We start from the raw sequence: 21,963 nt of genomic DNA, 5'->3' as shown, positions 1-21,963 counted from the left end.
GTTTGTAGTGTATGTTGTTATGTAATTGACTTCGGTCTTCCTATTTGACACTTGTAGTTTATGTGGTATTATGTTTAGGGGCTGGACTATTTAATGTTATCAACTTTGTTGTTACTTATTACTTATCTATGTCATTTTCATTGTTTACCACATGAAGGATCATGGTATTTTTCCATGAAATTTTTCAATTTGGGTTTAATCACACCCCAACAGGTCTAAAATGTCTAATGCAACTCAGAACAGTCACTCATAAAAGAGTTAAATGACTTTACCAAGTTTCGGGTACCCTAAACCAACATTTAGCCAATACATGTACATATATGGTTTATAAGTGCCACGATACTTTTTTGTACCCCAAATTATGTTCCCCAAGTCATAATATGCGTGTACATTAATGTACAATCGGTTCCATGCCAAAAAAATTAGAGGAAAACAGAATGGGGTGCCAAAACCTATTATGTAATCGATCAACCTGTACTGGTTTAGTCGACTACATAACATGTTTTGGCACCCCATTCTGTTTTCCTATAATTTTTTTGGCATGGAACCGATTGTACACTATTGTACACGCATATTATGACTTGGGGAACATAATTTGGGGTACAAACAAGTAAATGGTCCATTCGTATGCATTGTTGGGTACGTATTGATGGAAACCGTTTGTTTACACTCCCTGAAACTTGGTGAATTCATTTTGGGGTCATATTAGTAATTGTTATGAGTTTCAATCTATCAATATGGGCCAATATTACTAATTTGAATACAAATCAACATACAAACAACATAAAGTAACATACAGTACACATTGTAACATAAAGTTTCATAACTTAATTACATGAACTAAACCATAAACACAGTAGCTCCCTCCCATGGTGCTCACTAACATCAACTTCATAAATACATGCATAACATTGGTTCAACTCTGTCTAATCCTCATAAGGCATGTACGTTTATTGTGACCAATTTGCTTGCAGGTGCTACATCTACTTTGACTGCTTGTGGGTTGGGACTCAACCCAATCCATCTCATTTTGTATCCTTGAAGACTTCGGTATTCCTTGTGCACGAACCAAAGATGCATTTGGGATAATTGTTGGACCATCTATTTCTGGAATCAACAACTCATGTCGTCTTCACTGTCCATATCCTCCTCATGCTCATCCTCATCCTCGTCTATTTCCCTCAGTGTTATCTGACTTAAGACAGGTGCAGGTGCAGATAAATCGACCACTCTGTCTTCTTGACTTTGACTTCTTTCATACATATGTGCAGATGAAGATTGACCACAGTCTATTTCAACATATATCTCAATAAAGTTTTGAAATTTTCGGTCCACAATTGTATCTATGACACATTCCACATCTTCATTGTCACATATATCATTACCAATGTAGAATATAACATCCTTACCAACTGTAGACTCTACCCCGACGATCATCCGTTGAACGCACTAGCTGCCTTGTAGCCCCAATTTTTGGTGAATCCTCCCTTTCAGCTCATTGTACGTAGTACCCCGTTTGATTTTTAACATTTTCGTTTTTCCTTCAAATTGAACACCGTTGGGGCCTTCATAATGCTTTCCATCATAGTAGATCATTGTAACATACATGTTTGGGTTTAAGCTCATCTTTCACACGAATTTGGGGGTAGGAATCGGATTTTAGGGTTTTGGGTTCGGATTTGGGGGAAACAAATGAGAAAATAAGGGGAATGACAATGATTTCACAATTATTATGATTTAGAGATGGTGGGATGAAATGGAATCGTTATTGGAAGGATCACAATTGACAAACAAGAGATAGAGGGGTGGATATAGGGTTTTCTGCGACTTTTAATTGACTAAATAATGTCCTTAGTCGATTAAAAGTGCTCGAAATGTAGTCGATCAAGGTGATGATGTAGTCGACTAAAATTCGTGATTCATGTTTTCTGAATTTTGACCATTTAGTCGATTAAAAGTGCAAGTTGATCGACTAAATGGGGGCAGGATGATGGATAGTTCTGGGGGAGGGACAAATTGATTATTAATTAATTAACGAGGGCAAAAGGGTCAAAAAGCCAATTTATCACCTCTTATCTTTAAATTTTAACTATTAATTTCTATTAATTTAACTATTATAATTTATTTAAAATTAATGAATACATATGATTTAATAAATTATAATGTTAGATTGACAAAAAAACAATATTTAATCAAATTAATATTTAATGATAACAAGTGATAAACTAAATTAGTGACAAGTGAATCATTAATCATTTAATATTTAATTTAGGGAAAAAAGTAAATAAAGTTAATAGAAAAAGATTAAACCAGATGTGTTGTTGACATGTTCATTTTATGCAACTGCAACTGCAACAGACGTAGTTGTTTCTCTCTCTAGGGTTTCACTCTCCACCACCATACCTCAATCGGATCGCTGCCGTTCACGGCGTCATTCCGATAACTCGGCAGCATGAAGCTCACAGTGAAGACTTTGAAAGGGAGCCATTTCGAAATCAGGGTTCAGCCCTCCGACACTGTCAGTATTCTCATTGCCAATTTAGCTCGCTCTGACCCTCTTTTCCTTTTCGGTTGCAGTCTTCGGTATCAATAGTTGCTTTCTTATTTCCCAATCTGTCATTTTCAGTAACGAAAAAGTCTGTATGATTTGTTCATTGAATTGGTTTGTTTGTTTCAAATTTTGGAAGCCAACTTTTTTAAAAAAGAAAAATTCAATTTTCAAAATCATTGTCGTCATCGTAATTGTTATTAGTCAAATTCAGCTGCCTTTAATTTTGTTTGTATTTGCATTGCATACATTCATTTTTTCCACCAACATTGTATATGTTCATTTATTATTTCGTGGATGGATGCTTTATTATTATTATTTTAAGGATTTTGTATGTTTCGGACGTGATCCTCAGATTGTGGTGCTGGTTTTGTTTTTATTGAGATTGTTGGTACTTCATTGACTGGCTTTTGTGTTTTTTGCTCTCTTGTTTACACTACATTGAGTATTAATCTCAGTTCCATGTTGTCTCTTAATTAGAATATGAATTTGTTACTAGGCTTTATGTCGCATGTGGTAAATTTTAGAAGTGCTATTTTCCGATTTCTTTTTTTTTTTTTTTTTAATTTGCTGAAATTGTCCTGCTATTTTCACCTCAGATTATGGCTGTCAAGAAGAATATCGAAGATGTACAAGGCAAAGATAATTACCCATGTGGACAGCAATTGCTGATTCACAATGGCAAAGTTTTGAAAGATGAAACTACATTAGTAGAGAACAAAGTCTCCGAAGATGGCTTTCTTGTTGTCATGCTTAGTAAGGTACATTTCTTCCTTCATGAAAACTTTGTCAAACAATTGCCCCTTTTTTTATTGGCAAGTCACCTACATACTGACTGTGATTTGAGCTCTCTTGTTTGTATCCGGAATTAGTGATTACACAAGGCTGTATTTTGTAACGCAAGGGCCTTAAATCCACCATCATGAGCCACTCAGTGTTTTCTATTTCATGATTTAAAAATGGAAACCAGATGTTGTGCCTCACTCATTCGTAGTGAAATTTTTTTCCTTTAAATACACAAATCTAATGCTTTGCTCTCTATCATTTAACAAAGAAAATTGATAAGAACCTTTTGCTTCGATTCTCTCCCCAATATTTTATCTCTACTTTATGAGAAATATTAGATCTTGCCATATAATATCTACTATGCCGTCTGTTTCAATCAGATAAACTCGGTTTTAGACATTTTTCTTTCAATAGTTCCTTTCATTATGCTTTGGCATTTTTTTTCCGCAAGAGGTGGTTTATAACTTCTTTAATCATAATATGCCATTTTACCTCTCTATTTACAGAGTAAAACATTGGGTTCTGCTGGGGCCTCATCTGTTCAGGTATTTTACTTTCTCATTTTTATTGCCTTTTTGGCGGTTAATTTTCTTTCTTTTTCCTCTCTGTATTCGCTAGTGATTGTGCATGTGTGTAACAGCCTGCTAGCAACCCTCCTACAAGTGTACCAACATCAAATTCCGCACCTGCTCCTGAACCTCCAGTACCAACTCAGTGAGTCTATCTTAAAAATGTTTTTGATTAAGTTGATTTGTATATCAGCTGAATTTTCTTCCTAATTATTTTATTTGGTTTCAGGGCTGCAAACAACAGTACATCTGGCCTAGACTCCACGACTACAAAGTATAGTTTTTCTCTCTGCATTTCTCTTAAGATACTGTCAATAAATTCTAATGAAAATTTTATTCAGGATACCAAATTGAACTCCCTTGAAATAGTTACTGAGGGAGGACTGCTGACAAGAAGATATCCTTTTGATCTCTAGTAATAAATTCAAGAGGAAAAATGTGTTTGTTGTAATTTGAATTTGAATCTTCACTATTATGGTTTGTCTTTTCCTCATGAGTTTCTTGTGAGCCATAATTCTTTTAACCAAATTAATTATTATGAAGTTGACATTATAATACTGGAAGAAATACAATTTTCAATTCAAATATTTTTATTGAATGCTCTTTAGGGATGCATTTGGTTACTGTACAAGTCTTTTTTGATTAAAATTTGAGGTTGTCTGATCGTAGTTATTTGGTAGATGCTTATCCAAAATGTTATGCCCTCACGCTTCTCCTTTTTTCTTTGAGCTGAAGCATTATGGAAATATATTGTTTGTCATTGACATTGTTCCCTTTCCTGTCATCAAGCCTTCTTATAAATGCTTCTTTTGCAGTGTGTCTGCAGATACTTATGGTCTGGCTGCTTCAAATTTAGTTGCTGGTAGTAATCTTGAGCAAACTATTCAACAAATTATGGACATGGGCGGTGGCAACTGGGACAGGGATACAGTTACTCGTGCTCTTCGGTCAGCTTATAATAACCCAGAGCGTGCTATAGATTACTTGTATTCTGTATGTATTAACAGCTGGTATTTCTTTGACTGCTTAAATTTTCTGTTGTATATGTTGGATTTAACAACTCTCTTTTTTTGTGTGTTTTGTGTGTATGTGTGTGTATTTTTGGCAGGGAATCCCTGAAGCAGCAGAAGTTGCCGTACCAGTTCCTCACTTTCCAGGCAGTCAAACAACTGAAACAACTGGGGTCTCTGCTGGAGCAGTTCCTGGGGCACCTAACTCATCTCCTTTAAATATGTTTCCCCAGGTAAAACTTATGACTCTACCTTGGTATTTGCATCTTTTTCTGTTACTGTTTGCGCTTTATTTCAAGCTGAAACTCTCAGGAGACGATTTCTGGTACTGGTGCTGGACTTGGATCTCTTGACTTCCTTAGAAACAATCCCCAGGTAAGTTTGTTGCTCCATCAATTGTTGTGCTCTACTACAAATAACCCCTGAAGCATTCATTCATTTCATCCACCCAGCTTGAATACTATGATTTACATCTCCCTTTATTTTTCCAAATTGCTTTGTGTTATAGATCTAAGATACCTAAGTTGTGTGACGTGGTATGGTATGATCTCCAATTTTCACCTCCAAGCTGGTTTTAGCACTGGCCTTGAACTTGCATTCTATATTCCATAAGTAAAAAGATTGGTTGGTGGAGCATTCTATTGTCAGTTACAATTAATTTGTTATTTTTATATGATCGGAGCTAGTCAAAAAAAGCATTACGAGTTTTTATATGCCTTAATTGATAGCAGTGGCTAGACAATATACTGCAGAACACCTGTTATTCCTATCTAGTTTTGAGCTTTTCCATGTAGCCAACCTCACCTATGGGGATAAGGCGTCTTGTTATTTTTTCTGTTGTATCTAGCTTCGAGCATTATTTTGATAGTTTTTAAGTAACTGCTTTGTTGCATGCATTTTCAGTTTCAAGCATTGCGTTCAATGGTGCAATCCAATCCACAAATTCTACAGGTATTTACTTTCTCAATTACCTTGACTTTTGGTTATTTGTTGATGTCTAATGATCAATCCACTTTCTATTGCAGCCTGTGCTTCAGGAACTTGGTAAGCAGAATCCCAATCTTTTAGGACTGATTCAAGAGCATCATGCGGAGTTTCTCCAGTTGATAAATGAACCTGTTGAGGGTTCTGAAGGGTGAGTGTATTGCTTACCATATATGGTATATCAAGTTATCATGTCATTTTACATTTTATAACCATTACTGAATGCCATCGTTGTCTTTCTTCATATACTGCTTCAGTTGTTGGTTGTCAAAAGCTTTTCCCATATTTGTAACGTGAAAGTAACGTTTCTACTTTTTAGCTTGAAATCCTGTAGGATATAATATTGAATTAGGAGTTTATCCACTTCACTTGATTTTTTTATTTTCACACAAATCTTGAATTTAGAAATATAACACCCTTTTTGTGTCAGGGATATATTTGGGCAGCCTGAGCAAGACATGCCTCATGCTATCAATGTGACTCCAGCTGAGCAGGAGGCAATTGGAAGGGTATGTCTCTCCTTTGTTGTAGTCTGATACGTGCCATTTTCATTCCCAGAGTTGTTCCTTTAGTCTTCATATATGTTGATTGATTTTTTCCTATGATTCGTAGCTTGAGGCAATGGGATTTGATAGAGCATCAGTCATAGAGGCATTTTTGGCATGTGACCGTGATGAGCAATTGGCTGCCAACTACTTATTGGAGAATGCTGGAGATTTTGAGGATTAAATCACTAACCTATAGACATCGATTCATAGTTTTGTTCGGCTCTTTTTTTTTTTTTTTTTGTTAAAGAAAAAAAAAAAAAAAACTGAATTGTGTCTTTATTGGAAAATTTATTGGGTAGAGTTTGTATTTGGATTTCGGTTGACATTATGTCATCGAAACAACAGACTATTACAATTGATTTTAGAATCCGGTTTTTATGCTAATGTGAGTTGTCTTCGCTGATGAAGTAGTAAAGGTATAATTTTAAGTTTATTTATTGGTATCATTTTAAGTGACATCAATATTAGATCTATGCATAGCAGCAAATACAGCCATATCCGTGTTTATTTTCCCCCTACTCTTTACCTTTTTATTGTAAATATATTATATATATGGATTGTGAAAAAAAAGAAACGGAGAGTAATCCGTTGTTGAGAAGACTGTCGCAGGATTGTAATAAGGGAAATACTTTTCTCGTGTGGTTGAAGATAGCTATCTTATGTTATCGAATTTTTGGTTTTGTGCGAATTTGGGCTAACTTGGACCTTTTTGTTGTTGTTAAAATTGAGCTTTTGGAAAAAAAAAATTATTTCTCTGAAAATAAGTTAAAACAAACATACATGAAATTTTATAGAACTGTTTTTGCGCTGTAATCATATGTTCTTCAGATATTGATATAGTGCATGATATAATACGCTAACACAATAATTTTAAAAAATATTAAATTGACATATTAAAATATGTTTTGATATTAAATAATTTTTTTTTTTTTTTGCGTTAATCAAATCTTAATTATCTTTTTTATGTGAGTTCGCTTTTTCTGATATTTTCATAAGTTTTGACTCTGAGTCGGCTATGAGATTAATAATATAGTTTACATTCAATGCATATAGCAGCTTATAATAAATAATATAACTAATTAAATATTCAAATTTCATAATATAAATATAAAGTAAAAATAATTTTTCATGTCTTGTTAGTGTTTTATGTTAAATTTCATAACAGAAAATATTTGATTTATAAATTAATTTTTTATATTTAATTAAAAAGATAAAATAAAATAAAATTCGGATAAAAAAAACATTGAAAAACGTTGATCACGTATCAAAAAATTAATCGTATGGTTTAGGATTTAAAGTTTACAACTAATGGTATCAAAAAAATATGTTGATACCCACACGCGTGTGTTTTTCCTTCTTGTCATCTATACTGGCTTTTTGACTCTTATAACCCTTTACTAATAAATAATTACTAAATTGACCTTCATTATAAACTATTTCAAAAATTTAACCCCCCTAAAAAACATAACACCAATCTGCCCCTGTTTGAGCGTTGACCACTAAGCCTACCCGGGTACACCCCTCCCTACCCGGGTATTTTTTGAAATTTTTTGTATACCCGGGTAGGGAGGAGTGTACCCGGGTATTGTTCTTGATTGCTTGAATTATTTACCCGGGTAGGAATGAGTGTACCCGGGTAAATGTTCTTTATTTTAGTGATTAGTGATTCATTACTTAATTACTTGCCACACGTTCTATGTTTCTCGTTCTTTATGGTTTCCATGAACAGCGTTAGTGTTCATTTCTTTACTTTTTTTTTTTTTACTAAGCATCTACCTAATTAACTTATCTAAAAATTCTTTCGAGGAACCGCAGGCATTGGCACAATACGTGTTTGAATCATTGTGGGTTAATAAGAAGAAGATTTACCCGGGTACACTCATCTTTACCCGGGTAAATAATTCAAAAAATCAAGAACAATACCCGGGTACACCCCTCCCTACCTGGGTATATAATTCAAAAAATCAAGAACAATACCCGGGTACACCCCTCCCTACCCGGGTATACAAAAAATTTCAAAAAATACCCGGATAGGGAGGGGTGTACCCGGGTAGGCTTGATGGTCAACGGTCAAACAGGGGCAGATTGGTGTTTTGTTTTTTGAGGGGGTTAAATTTTTGAAATAGTTTATAATGAAGGTCAATTTGGTAATTAATTATTAGTAAAGGGTTACAAGGGTCAAAAAACTCCATCTATACTCTATAGAGAATAAAATATAAGGTCATTGAGTTCAGGCTAATTACTCTACAGAAATTTGATATGTTCAAAAATAACCCAGTAGTCCAATTTGTTTCTAACTCAAAATAAACTTGATATGTTCAAAAAGGAAAACAAAGAGAGAGAAGAGAGTAAAAAATAAACTCACACAAAACGTACAGGTAATTAGTTTCTTCTTTCTTTAAGCACTCGATTAATTTTTGCTTTTTACATACGAGCTCATGAACTAACAATGTAATTAATCTAATTATTTGGCGAAATAAGTCATCATAATTTTATAATATTGATATATGTATTTTTTAAAAACATTAAGTTCAGTAAAATAATAATAATAACTGTGGATATACGAAATTTTCCATCTATTTATTTTATATAAAAATGATATGTTGAGTGAGGAGGAGCAAGAGAAACAAATAAACATCGGGCGTTGCTCCTTTACCTGATCTCTAATCCCTAATTTGTAGAGATGGCAGCAACAATGGGTGTGGCTTCTCAGACCTCAACGCGTGTTCTTCTATTTCACCCAATCCAACACCGGCGAACTTCTTCTTCTCCTCCTCCTCCTTCTCGTTATCTCTTGAACCAGAAATCTGAATGTGTTTCTCTGAGGGGGCGTTATTCCCAGTGCAATCGTGCACCTGTTGTTTCGTGCAGACAAAGCGAGGCACACGATAATGTTCTGTCGGGGTCCACTCGCACCGTGACAACCTTGTTGGGCATGGCCGTGTTGTTTGTGAAAGGGTTTGGGAAGATTGCACTTCAGAATTTGAATTTGAATCTGTTGAGTCGCAATATCAATAGCAATAGCATGTTGTTGGGTGGTGGTGAATTGTTGTTTGCCTCTTTGAAGGACCGTCCGAGTGGTTATCTGAACACGCCGCTGACGGTTGTGGCGGCGGGATTGGGGAAGTGGCTTGACATATACAGTGGGGTTTTGATGGTTAGGGTTTTGCTGAGTTGGTTCCCAAACATCCCGTGGGAACGTCAACCTCTGTCTGCAATAAGAGACCTTTGTGATCCTTATCTCAACTTGTTCCGTAATATAATTCCCCCAATTTTTGATACCCTTGATGTTAGTCCTCTTCTTGCTTTCGCCGTCTTGGGCACTCTTGGCTCCATTCTTCAGACTGCTACCTAGTCACTAGTCACTCCTCTTCTACAGGTTTGTTTCTACTCTTTTTCATCTTTAATTGTGGTTTGCATCGATCGATATTTATCACTTTAATTGTGGTGTTTTTTTTCTTTGGATAGGTTTGGGCTGCCATGCCACTTAATGTAATGGCTGTTAAAACATCAAAACCACTCTTTTGAAGCTTAGGTTCAAGTTTGGTGGTGTCTTTTATACAATGTACTTTTCAATTTGGTATATTTTGTAGTTATGTACGTGCTTAAGGTCACCATCCTACTTCATTTTTCATATATTGTGTTAGCAATTTAATTGTATCTTGAAATTTCTTCAGTATCAGCTCTGCAGAGTTTGTAGGCTATTAGTTTTACATAAATTCCTGCTCTATCATGGTTATGGATATGCTTTATCATCTGCGCCAATGGCGACCTAGATAATGTGATTCCAATTATACGTTCCTTATTTGAGTTCTGAACAAAACTCCTTTGTATCTAATATCTATCTCTCTCAGTGAGATTATTCTCCTATTTGTTTATACGCAACTAATCTGATAAAATTTTCTGACTATCTTCTGGAGAACAACCACCTATGATGTGATCTAACATCAACCTCTAACATGATCTTATACCAGTTCATGAATGGTGATTGTTCCATTTAAGTTGTGATTGAACAACTTTCTTTGTCAAGCTGTCAAGTACACTGTCAGATTCTTTAGGGGGAAAAAAGAAAAAAAACAAGATAACCTTTGATTTTTTGTTTTTTTGTTTTTTAAATCCTGAATTAGGCTGCAACTTCTGTAGTCTTCAAATGCAATGAGGGTGGTGTTGTTGGTGCTGGTTGCTCTCCTACGAAAATAGATTTTCGTGGAGTGGTTTTACTTAGAGGAAACACTTTTTAATGATTATGGCTTTCTCATATTAGTATTTCAGAAATTTTTGTCCTTAAATTAATTCTTTAAAAATTTAAAACATTATACCATTTAATCTTTTTAGGACTTGGTTTGTTGACAGAATTTTTCATAGAAGTAACGTGGTGACATGTTAATTTTTGAAAGAATAATCCACGCATTTATTTTTAATTTATTTTGACTGTTATTTAAATTAAGATTTTTTTTTTCTTTCTAAAAATAGTTTACTTTCAAATGAAGTTGATATGAAGGTTTATATATATATTTTCACTTAATAGTGCGTTTGCACACTATTAAAATATGAGTTTAATTTTGATACATTGTCCGTTTAAATTTTGTTTCACGTTATCATCTAATCTTATATTGATATTTTATTGAACAAATTTCATTATGTTGATACCCACGTAACATGTCAAACTCGTAGTTGGAAGAGAACTAGACCATTCAGCCGGGGTGGATTAAAAAACTTGCCACACAACCTCTAGATGAACTGGTTCATCTAGCCCTTTGGATCATCTTTCGCATTGACTCGATCCAACCCTGATGACTTTTTTGACTTGCACGACCTTCTTTGGGTATATTTATCCTATCTAAGAAGATTTCTTCTCAACTTTTTACAGCGGATTCCTCTTCAAGTTTATATAATGTCATCGGATTCCTCTCTCCACTTCACAACTTGAGTACTTCTGCTTTGCCAAGTAAATTTATGTTATCAGGAAAGGTTTTTTGCTTGTTGCTTGCCTATTTTTATCGATTGTAGAATATGAACCAATTACACATTAATTTGTGTATATTAAAAATATAAGGTACCTTTATAATGCTAGCGTAATTTTTCTTTTCATTACTTACATATATCAAAGTTGAGTTTTAAAATATTTAAGGCAATATATAATTGGATAACAAACACTATAGCAACAACAATTAAGCTTTCCCCCACCCCTGGGTGGGGTTTGCTACCTGTGTCTAATGAGATAATTATGTTACACAAAAAACTAAATCTTTAGAGAGGCAATTTAGGTATAAATCTATTTTTGGGTATATACTTCGTGATTTAAATTACACGTGGTAACTAACGATCCAATGAGATTCCAAATTTTGATCATTTTATTGGAGAAGTGAATCAATCTCCTTTTTATTTATGACAATCTTTGTCAACTAATGAATGGACAATTATCCATATGGTAACTCACTTGATAATAAGAGAGCTGAGTAAGTGGAAAAGAAAGAGTCTATGTTTGATCATCACATGTTATTTTTGGAAGGTGTTTTAAATATTTTCATCTCTGATTCATTTAGCATTCCGGATTAGTTTTATAACCAGCTGAAAGAGTTAAAACTTGTGAAAATATCAGAAAAGTCAACTTGCCTCAAAAAGATAATTAGAATTGAATTAACTAAAAAATATATAAGTATTATGAATGACATTTGGTTCTATAGAATGTCGTACAAAGATTCAATTACATTGCATAACTTATCAAGTGAATTGATAAACATATAAATATGAGCAAAAAGTATTGGAATTAACCTAATTTGTTTAGTATTGTTAATAATTAAAACAGCTTCAATACTATCATTATTACCAACAAATTGCCTTTAATGTTTATCTATTATGTCTTTTAACGAGTTTCCTTCTAAAGACAACTTGAATATTATAACCGTTGATATGTGAATGAAGAGAATTTATTCCCATTTCCCATCAACTAGCATTAGTAGTATCATATGTTTCATTTATTTATGTTTGATACTTCTTAGCTTTCTTATTATTGCCACATGTTATGCGTTTTCACTTGCTGTTTTTTCACAGGTGCTATTTTTTTATCCCAACTAAATTCTCTTTAGTATTTTTTACTTACAGCCCTCCTCTATTTCTAATTATAGTAAATACTATTTTTAGTCCCTAACAAAAAATACGGTCCCCAGTTTAGCCTTTTACAAAAATAAATTAGTCAGTTAGTCCCTAACAAATTCAAAGTGAACCCATTTAGTTGAAATCGTGGTCCCTCACAAATTCAAAAAAGACCCATATTAGTCCCTCAAAAAGATTAAAATGGATCCACTTTGAATTTGTTAGGGACTAACTGACTAATTTATTTTTGTAAGGGACTAAAGTGGGGACCGTGTTTTTTGTTAGGGATCAAAAAAGGTATTTACTCTTCTAATTATTCGGCTATCCTCCGTTTGATCAACTTTTCTAACTAAAGTTTGTTTGTATTGATTTTCTTCTCACATGTCTAAGCTATCTTTGGTGAAACTCTACCATCTTTTTTATCAGACGGTGCCATTTTTACTTTCTCTCTAACACATTTATTCTTGATTTTATCTTTTATTGTATGATCCTTTGTTCAACAAAATATTCTCATATATGCAACACTTATCTTATACATCTGTTGGCACTTAATCATCCAATATTCAGTATTATAATATCACTAGATTTATGGTTGTGTGGTGAAAATTTTATTTTAACTTAAGAAACACCCTTGTATTATGAACAATACTTGACATATTTCTTCTTTTCATCCAACTAAATGTGAATCTTATAATTTGTATCCACTTATATATGATTAGAGAATAGTATAACTTTACATCAAAATTAAATTCGTAATCTCTCAATGACAACTTGCACCTAAATTTAATTGAAGCATATGCTCCAACAATCATAACAACAAAGAAATAATTTGTCTTTGGAGATACGTCAACTTGCTTGAAGTCCTACTCCTACATCTAATGCTGAATAGCAACCACTAACTGTGGTTCAATTGAATTATATGAATCTACCATGCTCTAACTCGAGATTATATTATTATTTAACCTGAATTATAGAAGCAGCTAATGAAGCAAGCACGGAAGCCAATTTAATTAGAAGAAATATATTAGGTACTGTTTGGTTCGGGAGAAATTTTTTTTTACTAGGGAAATGTAATTGATAGGGAAATGGTTGGAAAATGAGTTTGGTAGGAAAATGTAAAAAAAGTTGTTTGGTTGACCCAAATATTACCAGAAAAATTTATTCAAATATGCAAAATCTATGTTCGGGAGAAACTTTGCACCTGTTTTTTCATTTCCCCAGTTATCTTAAAATATCACATCTCAAGTGGTATTCTGTAACAGTGAATTTCATCCAAAAATTAACACAAAAGTTATTTTCCCATCTATCCTATTTGCCTGATATTTTTTGAAAAAATCTGAACCAAACGTGATATTTTTTAATATCCACTTACACTTTTCCATTAATCTCAAAATAAACCTTCCACCAAAAACGGTAAAAGGTAATTGCCTCCCAAATTTCAGTTACAAAATTTGATGCATTGAACTGAAATAGACGTCAATGTTGACAATTTGCGCGCATGTAATGGCATACAGATCATACATACTTGCATTACAGTTGGTATGTACTACGAAGAAGTGACAATAATATTATACTAATAATATATTCACTTCTCGCTATATTCAAAGTACCACAATTGTTCTTTAATTTTAAAATAGCTAACTAGCAGACTTTACTTTCTAGAGAGCCAATAATTGAAATTTAAGATCCTTAAGTAAACTGTGTGAGTGGATATAATAAACGTCATGTATGGAAAATATATTTCGTATGGTTTAAGCAAAAATTACATTCATATTTCAAAATATATAAATACACACTTAATTATATATTAATTGCAGGGCCGAAAATTTATCGCTGACTATAATCAGACAAATCTTCTCAATCTCTAAACATAATTTAATCCTAAGGCTTTTGCTTCAATCGAAAAGTAACAATTTCTTATTAGGTTTTTTTAACTTAGCTTGTAACTTGAATTTTGATAAAATAAACTAAGACTATATTATTTATAAATGAATTTTCCTTTAGTGAATTGAAATATGTTTTCGCCAAAAGGCCACTTTGTTTTATTATGATTTGAATTTTAAACTTTTTTTTTAATTCTCATTCACTCTAAATGTATATATATTTTTTTTGGAATAAAACTCTAAATATTTTTATAATCGACATTTCTTGTCTTGATGAACTAATAAGTTGTTCTCATAATTTTGTCATTCATATTGACATATGCTTCAAAATAAAAGTCTGGCGATCAAACAAAATCCCATGGTAGATTTGGTGAGTATGGCTTTAATTATGTTCACAGAGGCCTTATATTGCTTTAGGCATCAACTTTCTCTATAATTCATTTTTTTTAATAATTTAAATTTGGGTTTATAAACAATTGTTGTTATTTAAGATTTTCTAACTTATTTATATTCTCTTATAATTAAATATTTATAACGAGTGCATGGTAAGAAAAATATAATGAAATAAGTGTTAAAATATTACCTTATATTGAAGGGAATCAAAATAAATTGTATCGCTTGTTTAAAAAAAATGTATCGCTTTTTCTTCTTCTTTATTTTGAGTATGTGTGTAATTTGCTCATATTTTTCAAATTGAATAATTTATCCGCATAGCTTTTGTAGAACAAAGCTTCACCGATAAGTGTAAAATTCTCTATATTTTTTATTAGCATAAAAAATATATTTTGACATAGATAAAGACAAAACAAAACCAAAGAGCAATAAAACGATTTCGAGACGCCAAAAACGCATAATATTCCGGTAGACAGGGAATAAAATAAGAAAAGGTACATCAATGCAAGAGATATAAGTATATAACCTATGCACTAGTGAAGGTACAATTTTTTTATTTTTTATTTTATAAAAAGCGTTCAATTTGTTTTTGGGTTAACATCAACACTTCATTTTGCTTACTTAGATGGTGTCTGGAAGATGTATTAGAGCATGAAGAAGTATAATATATGTTTTCTTAATGTTTAATGTATTTTAAAAATAAGATAAACCATGACATATTACTAAAAATTGATATATTTTGATTTCAGTAAAACAAAATATATTATCATTTTAATCATTATTGAATTAATTTTGATATATTTTTATAAGTAGGATATTCATATTATTACTTTTTTTACTACCAATCTATTATCACTCTAATTATTATTGGATTAATTATTTCCTTTCTTCAGATCACTTTTTACTGATAAAGTTTGATCTATTGGTAATTAGAATAATAATAAATTGGTAATAGACAAAAGTAATAGTATGAATAATTTATCTCATATTTTTAAAGAAAATAATTTTGATACGTGGCACAAAATTAATCGTTGGTTTTGTTTATTAACAACTTTTCCCATTAATGTATGAAAGGATTTGAATAACAAAAAAGAAAAGAAGAGAGTAGGTGCGTTTTGATATAATAGTGATGTTTGGAAAATAAATTATATGTTGCTTGGTTTGGTGGTTTTTACGGGACGAGACAACCCACCAGTTGTTGCAGCTGTTTGTTTGAAGAGAGAGAGAGAGAGAGAGAGAGAGAGAGAGAGTTTTAACTTTTATTAGTGGTTACTTACTTACTTCACTTGGTTAGAGCCAGAGAGAGAGAAAAGAGAGAGAGAGAGAAATGAAATGAAGTCTCAAGTGTGAAGTGAGAGAGATGGAAACTGCTATGAATATGGGATCTAAGACTCAGGCTCAGCTTCATCACCATTCTCTTTGATTCTCTTCTTCTTCTTCAATCTTCAATCTTCAATCTTCAATCTTCAGGTACACCCCACATCTTCCTTCACCTTTCATTATTGCCTATCTTCATAAAGTTTCCTCATTTTCTGTAGATCTTCTCCCATTGCATTCATACTCTTCAAATTGGGTTACCCACTTGGAATTTTTTTCTTTATTTCAGCTCTTAATTTTTGAATTTCAGATTCAGGCTCTGTCATCCTTGTTTTGCGCGTTGCAATAACACTTTGGTTTTCTTTTCTAACGTCAATCCAAAATATGGATAGATCTCCCAACATGTTTACATTGGGAGGGAGATCCATCACTCCCGTATTTCTCTCTCCTTTAGATCCACCAACTGTATCTTCAATTTTCCTTAGGATGGTTAAGTATCTTTTCCTTTTCCCCTTTTCTTCATTCGCACTTCACGTCTTCACCATAATTTTAAGTGCTCATTCAAACTCCATAAATATAAACACTGGATATATACTAGTTTTGTATTTAAGTTTCGATCAAATTCCACTAACATTATTACTGGATTTTGTTTTAACTCCCATTAACGATGAATAGAGGAACCAGATGTACCCACTATCCAGTAGCACAGGGAAATGCAAGCATTGCTTCATGACTCTCAATGTAAACTTGCTTCCAATGGATCAAGCAAATAGCTGTAAACTCCTTGTTGCTCATATTTCCTTGACTTAATTTATGTTACCATTTTCCCTCGCAGTCATATCATAGCATTTGTTGTCTTCTTGGTTCACTCACATTACCTTACCCACATGCTCAATTCAATCAGTCACGTATTCATATATTTTCAATATTCAAAATTTTATTCTTTGAAGTTCTTTTGGCTGACTCTATGGAATCAAAATTAAGTGACTCTTTTATTCTGGCATGTTCATGTTGTACCAGAAAACCCAGATTTTTTTGCCTTTATTTGTAGTTCTAATCTGGTTTCTTGAACTGAATGTTATTATTCTCAATTGTTGCCTAAGGAAAAATATGACTTTATTTCATAAGGTTTTCTACTTTGGATGCTTTCCTTCGAGATGAATATAGATATCTGCCTGTTATCACAAGTTATGGCTAAAATCCTGTTTCGATCGTGTTTTCCATTCCGCTGTTTTGCAGTATTACGTTTAATTCTACTTCAGCAATCTGGTACTGTTTCTTATATAGTTGCCTCTTTTGGGCTGCTTTGAAAAAGCCTGATGGGTTCAAGATTCCCATCTCATCAGCTCAGCAATGGCCTGTATGTGTCAGGCCGGCCTGAACAGCCAAAAGAAAGGACTCCGACAATGAGCTCAGTTGCCATGCCCTACACTGGTGGTGACATCAAGAAGTCAGGAGAATTAGGGAAAATGTTTGATATTCCCATGGATGGCTCTAAATCTAGAAAATCAGGTCCATTGAATAGTGCTCCTTCAAGGACTGGATCATTTGCAGGTGCTTCTTCACACTCTGGACCTATCATGCAAAATGCAGCAGCTCGTTCAGTTTATGTTACAGGAGGTAATGTATCTGCTGGAGGCATGTCTGCTTCAGCCTCAATGAAAAAGACCAACTCTGGTCCATTGAATAAACATGGGGAACCCGTCAAGAAGTCATCTGGCCCTCAATCCGGTGGAGTTACACGGCAAAACTCTGGTTCAATTCCTCCAGTTCTTCCTACTACTGGTCTTATTACTTCTGGCCCTCTAAATTCATCAGGGGCTCCAAGGAAGGTGTCTGGTCCATTAGAGTCTACAGGATCAATGAAATCACATAGTTCCTCTGTAGCTCACAATCCAGCTGTGACCACTCTTAGCCTAGATGATGAATATTCCTTCAGGAGGAACTTCCCGAAGCCAATATTGTGGTCTGTGATTCTGATTTTTATCATGGGATTCATTGCTGGCGGTTTTATTCTTGGAGCTGTTCACAATGCCATTCTCCTCATTGTTGTAGTAGTTATATTTAGTGCGGTTGCTGCATTATTCACTTGGAATAGTTGTTGTGGAAGAAAAGCCATTGCTGGTTTCATTTCGCATTATCCAGATGCAGAGCTTAGAACTGCCAAGAATGGGCAATTTGTGAAGGTTTCTGGGGTATGCAACTTAATATTGACATATGCATTTATAATACAATTAATTAAGCATATAAACATGGTAAAAGCTCAGTCCCACATACACACTCATCAGCACTAAACTACCCATGTTTGATTATTCATTTATTCATTCATCCATTGCTTGGTGGATAAGTGGTTTTTATGCTACAGATATCAATGACTTGAATGGTTGGCTGGTGCTCTTGTCTAAAATTCCATCATTCTGCCTCTTGTTTATGTTGTTATATAAATATATATGTATATATGATTGAATTGAAATAGACCAATGATTTATTCTACCTTTTGAAGGTGGTTACCTGCGGTAATGTTCCACTAGAGTCCTCCTTTCAAAAAGTTCCTAGATGTGTATATACATCCACAAGCTTGTATGAATATCGAGGATGGGATTCAAAAGCAGCCAACCCAAAACATCGCCGCTTTACATGGGGACTTAGATCGGCTGAGGTAATTGCAATAATCTGTTCAATCTTTTTTGTTTTTTGTTTTGTTTGTTAGTTTGTTTTGTTATATTTTTTTTGTATAGTTTGCCAAAGTTTCCAAATTTGATAAAATATTCAGGACTTCTTGATATGCATTGGCCATGGAGGTGAATCAGATATTGTGCTTTCTGATTGAATGTGCTTTTCTTTATGAATTGTTGAGTAAGATACAAAAGAGAGGCATGCACTAAATCGTGTGTAGAAGAGTTAATAATAAATATATACTAATTTAATGATAAATATATTGATCTCAATTTCCCCAATTTCATGATGTGAACTTACTAACTTATTTAATGAATCTCGACCCAAGTTATTATATAAACAATGAACCTCAACCCTAAACTGAGTTATAAGGTTAATTACATATCCCACACTCTCCTTCATGTTGGGGCATGTAGATCATATGTACCAAGTTGGAGTGGAACAAAGGTGGAGATTTGGGTTGCTTAAGCCTTGAGATGATGGTGTTTGACTTGGTCTCAAGCTCCAAGAGCTTTCATGGAAGAAGAGTTGGAGTGGTAGTAGTGGGGAAGCAAAGGAAGGATGAGATGGTATTAATGTGTAAAAATAATTCGTTATATTTTTAATAGGGGAACAGTACCACAAGAACTTAAAAAACTTTACCTCAGTTTTGCCCCAAATTTTTTTGCATAGTAATAAAGCTGTTAATATGGAATGCAAACACATTACTGCTCCATCATAGTCATCAAACATTGGTGAATCCAGTAGGGTACACAACTCTTCCATTGAACTCGAACTGAAAGGAAGCCCTGGAATGATTTCTATAATTTGCTTAATTCGGAGCTTCTTGCACCATCTATAAGCTATTTAAAGGAAAAAGCTTTGTCAAGATTATTGTTTCTCTCTAGTTTCCATCTAGACTTCTTTTGAAACCAGAAAAATATAAATATAAATTGTAATTTTAAAATAACTTTTTCTCTTAAGTTCTCTTCTAACACAGAATGCACTTCTTTCTTGCTTTTAATTGAGCATTTTGCTGGGGGTTTTTATGGTGGCTTTTATGTACTCTTTGACTATAAAGAATAATCCTGTATCTTCCTGACTGATGTGATACTAGTATTGTGTGTGTGTGTGTCCCCCCCCCCCCCCCCGAATGGAAGTCTTGGATTCAAATCTATCCATTTAAGTTTCTTGTTATCAGCTCTTTTGAACTGTTTCCATATATGGGGGGAGCGAAGAATTTCATGTTGGGGGCCAAATACTAATTTTATTCTTTTGTGGGGGGACCAAAAGAATATTGGCTACACATGTCTGTATCAGGATGCAAGTTGTGTATTTTGGGGATTTGGCTGGGTAATATATGAAACCTTGTTTTTTAATATTTACCTTGTATTTTTATTCAATGCAGAGGCATGTGGTGGACTTTTACATCTCTGATTTCCAATCTGGATTGAGAGCATTGGTTAAAACAGGCTACGGTGCAAGAGTGACTTCTTATGTTGATGATTCCATTATAATTGATGTCAATCCAGCCAATAAAGATATGTCCCCTGATTTTCTTCGATGGTTGGGAGAGAGAAACCTTTCTAGCGATGATCGTATAATGCAATTAAAAGAAGGGTAAAGTACTTTATCTCGTTGAAGAGTTGAGAATTCCAGATAATATTGGTGTAAATGGAAACTGTTAAGGTTTAATCATTTTCCATTTGTTATTGGGTAGCTGGTCATTGTTTCTAGCAATAACATTTCTTTTGCGCTAATCTTGTTGCTAGCAATAACATTAATTAGGTTCCACGTGCAAAACTTTTAGTCAATGTTGAGCCAGTTTGGCTTAGTACATAATTCATGTTATGCATAATGGTAGTAATGATGATCAAGAAAATAAAGTTGGGATAACCTAGGATGGGAAGGATGTTCTTATGAAACTGCAATGATCTTTTTGTAGGTACATCAAAGAAGGTAGCACGGTTAGCATAATGGGAGTTGTTCAAAGAAATGACAACGTGCTTATGATTGTCCCTCCACCAGAGCCTTTGACTACTGGATGCCAATGGACCAAATGTATATTTCCAGCTAGCCTTGAGGGTATTGTTTTGAGATGTGAAGATACGTCAAAGATTGATGTCATTCCGGTCTAGTTATCCTCCTTGGTAACCTCTTAGTTATTTTCTCTTAAGAAACATGTCTTCCCATATCAAAAATTGAGGTTGTTGGTGGTTGTTTGTATTTTGTAAGCATACGTGTTGTTGGTAAGTTTGATGATTCTGCCATTGACACCGGCGATTTAATTTTTTTTTTTTTTTCTCTTGTTCCACACTCAAATCCTAGTTTGTTGTATAGCTAATGGAAAATCTTATTCGTTTATTTTTCCTAAGGATTTTAGACTTCATAATGTATGTGGTTTCATATAGTGAGAAGTTGTGTATTCAGAGGGACTTGTTTTAAACTGAAGGGAATCTATCGTGCACGATTTGTAATTTAAGCTTGTTGCTGAACTGCTGATATAAGATTGAGTATAACCTAACGGCTTTATTTGCTAGGATCATGTGTACCGATTCTTTTTCTATCTTGCTATACATTTGCATTTGCCTATTAGTGGAGCTTGACAGTGTACTATTTAATATTATATTGTTCCTTCTATTGCCCTCCATTCGAAAGTGAATATTAAGACCAAGACGGAATTCAATGGTGTGCGTGGTTTGCTATCTCTCAATTTGTTGTTGCTTTTAAATTAGTTTATCAGGTCATAGAGAAGAACTTACATTGTACTTTTGGGTTGTATCTTTCACACAATATTGGTGAACTTTCTTTATTCAATTGGTCTGTTTTATCTTTTAAAATGTTTTGTTTTGTTTTGAATTTTACATGAAATCGCTCGTAGTTAGTTTGTAGTGATAGACACCGAAGTCAAGTACAAAGTAACCACATTGCTATTTTAGAACTTACAAATTTAATTGTTTTAAGATGTGGATGGATATGGAAGGGATAAAAGTCTCCTTAGAAAACATACTGTATAAATTATATACTACATATAACATACCTGTATGAAAATGATTTATGTTTGATGTGAGGACAAAAATATCATATAGAGAGTTTTATTTTATTATTCATTTGACCTGGCATCAAATAATGAGACATATCCTGCTTCTAGTTCATCAAATAAGCGGCATTCAA

General features: G+C 33.6%; 3 protein-coding genes across 3 annotated transcripts; all 3 read left to right on the top strand.

The window, feature by feature from the left end:
• Positions 1–2,359: 2,359 nt before the first annotated feature.
• LOC133300409 (ubiquitin receptor RAD23b-like) lies at positions 2,360–6,855 on the top strand. The gene is made up of 12 exons (XM_061499944.1): positions 2,360–2,518; positions 3,148–3,309; positions 3,841–3,879; positions 3,975–4,048; positions 4,133–4,177; positions 4,719–4,896; positions 5,012–5,146; positions 5,226–5,288; positions 5,817–5,864; positions 5,939–6,048; positions 6,328–6,406; positions 6,510–6,855. Exons 1-12 carry the CDS (start codon positions 2,453–2,455, stop codon positions 6,624–6,626), a joined length of 1,116 nt encoding a protein of 371 aa, XP_061355928.1. The 5' UTR covers positions 2,360–2,452; the 3' UTR covers positions 6,627–6,855.
• Positions 6,856–9,049: 2,194 nt separating this feature from the next.
• On the top strand, positions 9,050–10,292 carry LOC133300410 (ylmG homolog protein 1-2, chloroplastic-like). The gene is made up of 2 exons (XM_061499945.1): positions 9,050–9,824; positions 9,914–10,292. Exon 1 carries the CDS (start codon positions 9,129–9,131, stop codon positions 9,798–9,800), a length of 672 nt encoding a protein of 223 aa, XP_061355929.1. The 5' UTR covers positions 9,050–9,128; the 3' UTR covers positions 9,801–9,824; positions 9,914–10,292.
• A 5,826-nt stretch (positions 10,293–16,118) lies between these two features.
• Positions 16,119–21,237, top strand: LOC133300418 (uncharacterized membrane protein At1g16860-like). The gene is made up of 5 exons (XM_061499961.1): positions 16,119–16,287; positions 17,374–18,329; positions 18,638–18,793; positions 20,198–20,409; positions 20,735–21,237. The coding sequence occupies exons 2-5, from the start codon at positions 17,454–17,456 to the stop codon at positions 20,925–20,927; spliced, it is 1,437 nt and encodes a 478-aa protein (XP_061355945.1). The 5' UTR covers positions 16,119–16,287; positions 17,374–17,453; the 3' UTR covers positions 20,928–21,237.
• Positions 21,238–21,963: the final 726 nt, after the last annotated feature.

This window comes from Gastrolobium bilobum, unplaced genomic scaffold (genome assembly GCF_033153095.1).
Source record: "Gastrolobium bilobum isolate Gb01-03AN ecotype WA unplaced genomic scaffold, APGP_CSIRO_Gbil_v1 utg41252, whole genome shotgun sequence".
NCBI classification, from domain to species: domain Eukaryota; kingdom Viridiplantae; phylum Streptophyta; class Magnoliopsida; order Fabales; family Fabaceae; genus Gastrolobium; species Gastrolobium bilobum.
The sequence above is the reverse complement of the archived record's forward strand: the minus strand, read 5'-3'. Positions and strand labels throughout refer to the sequence as shown.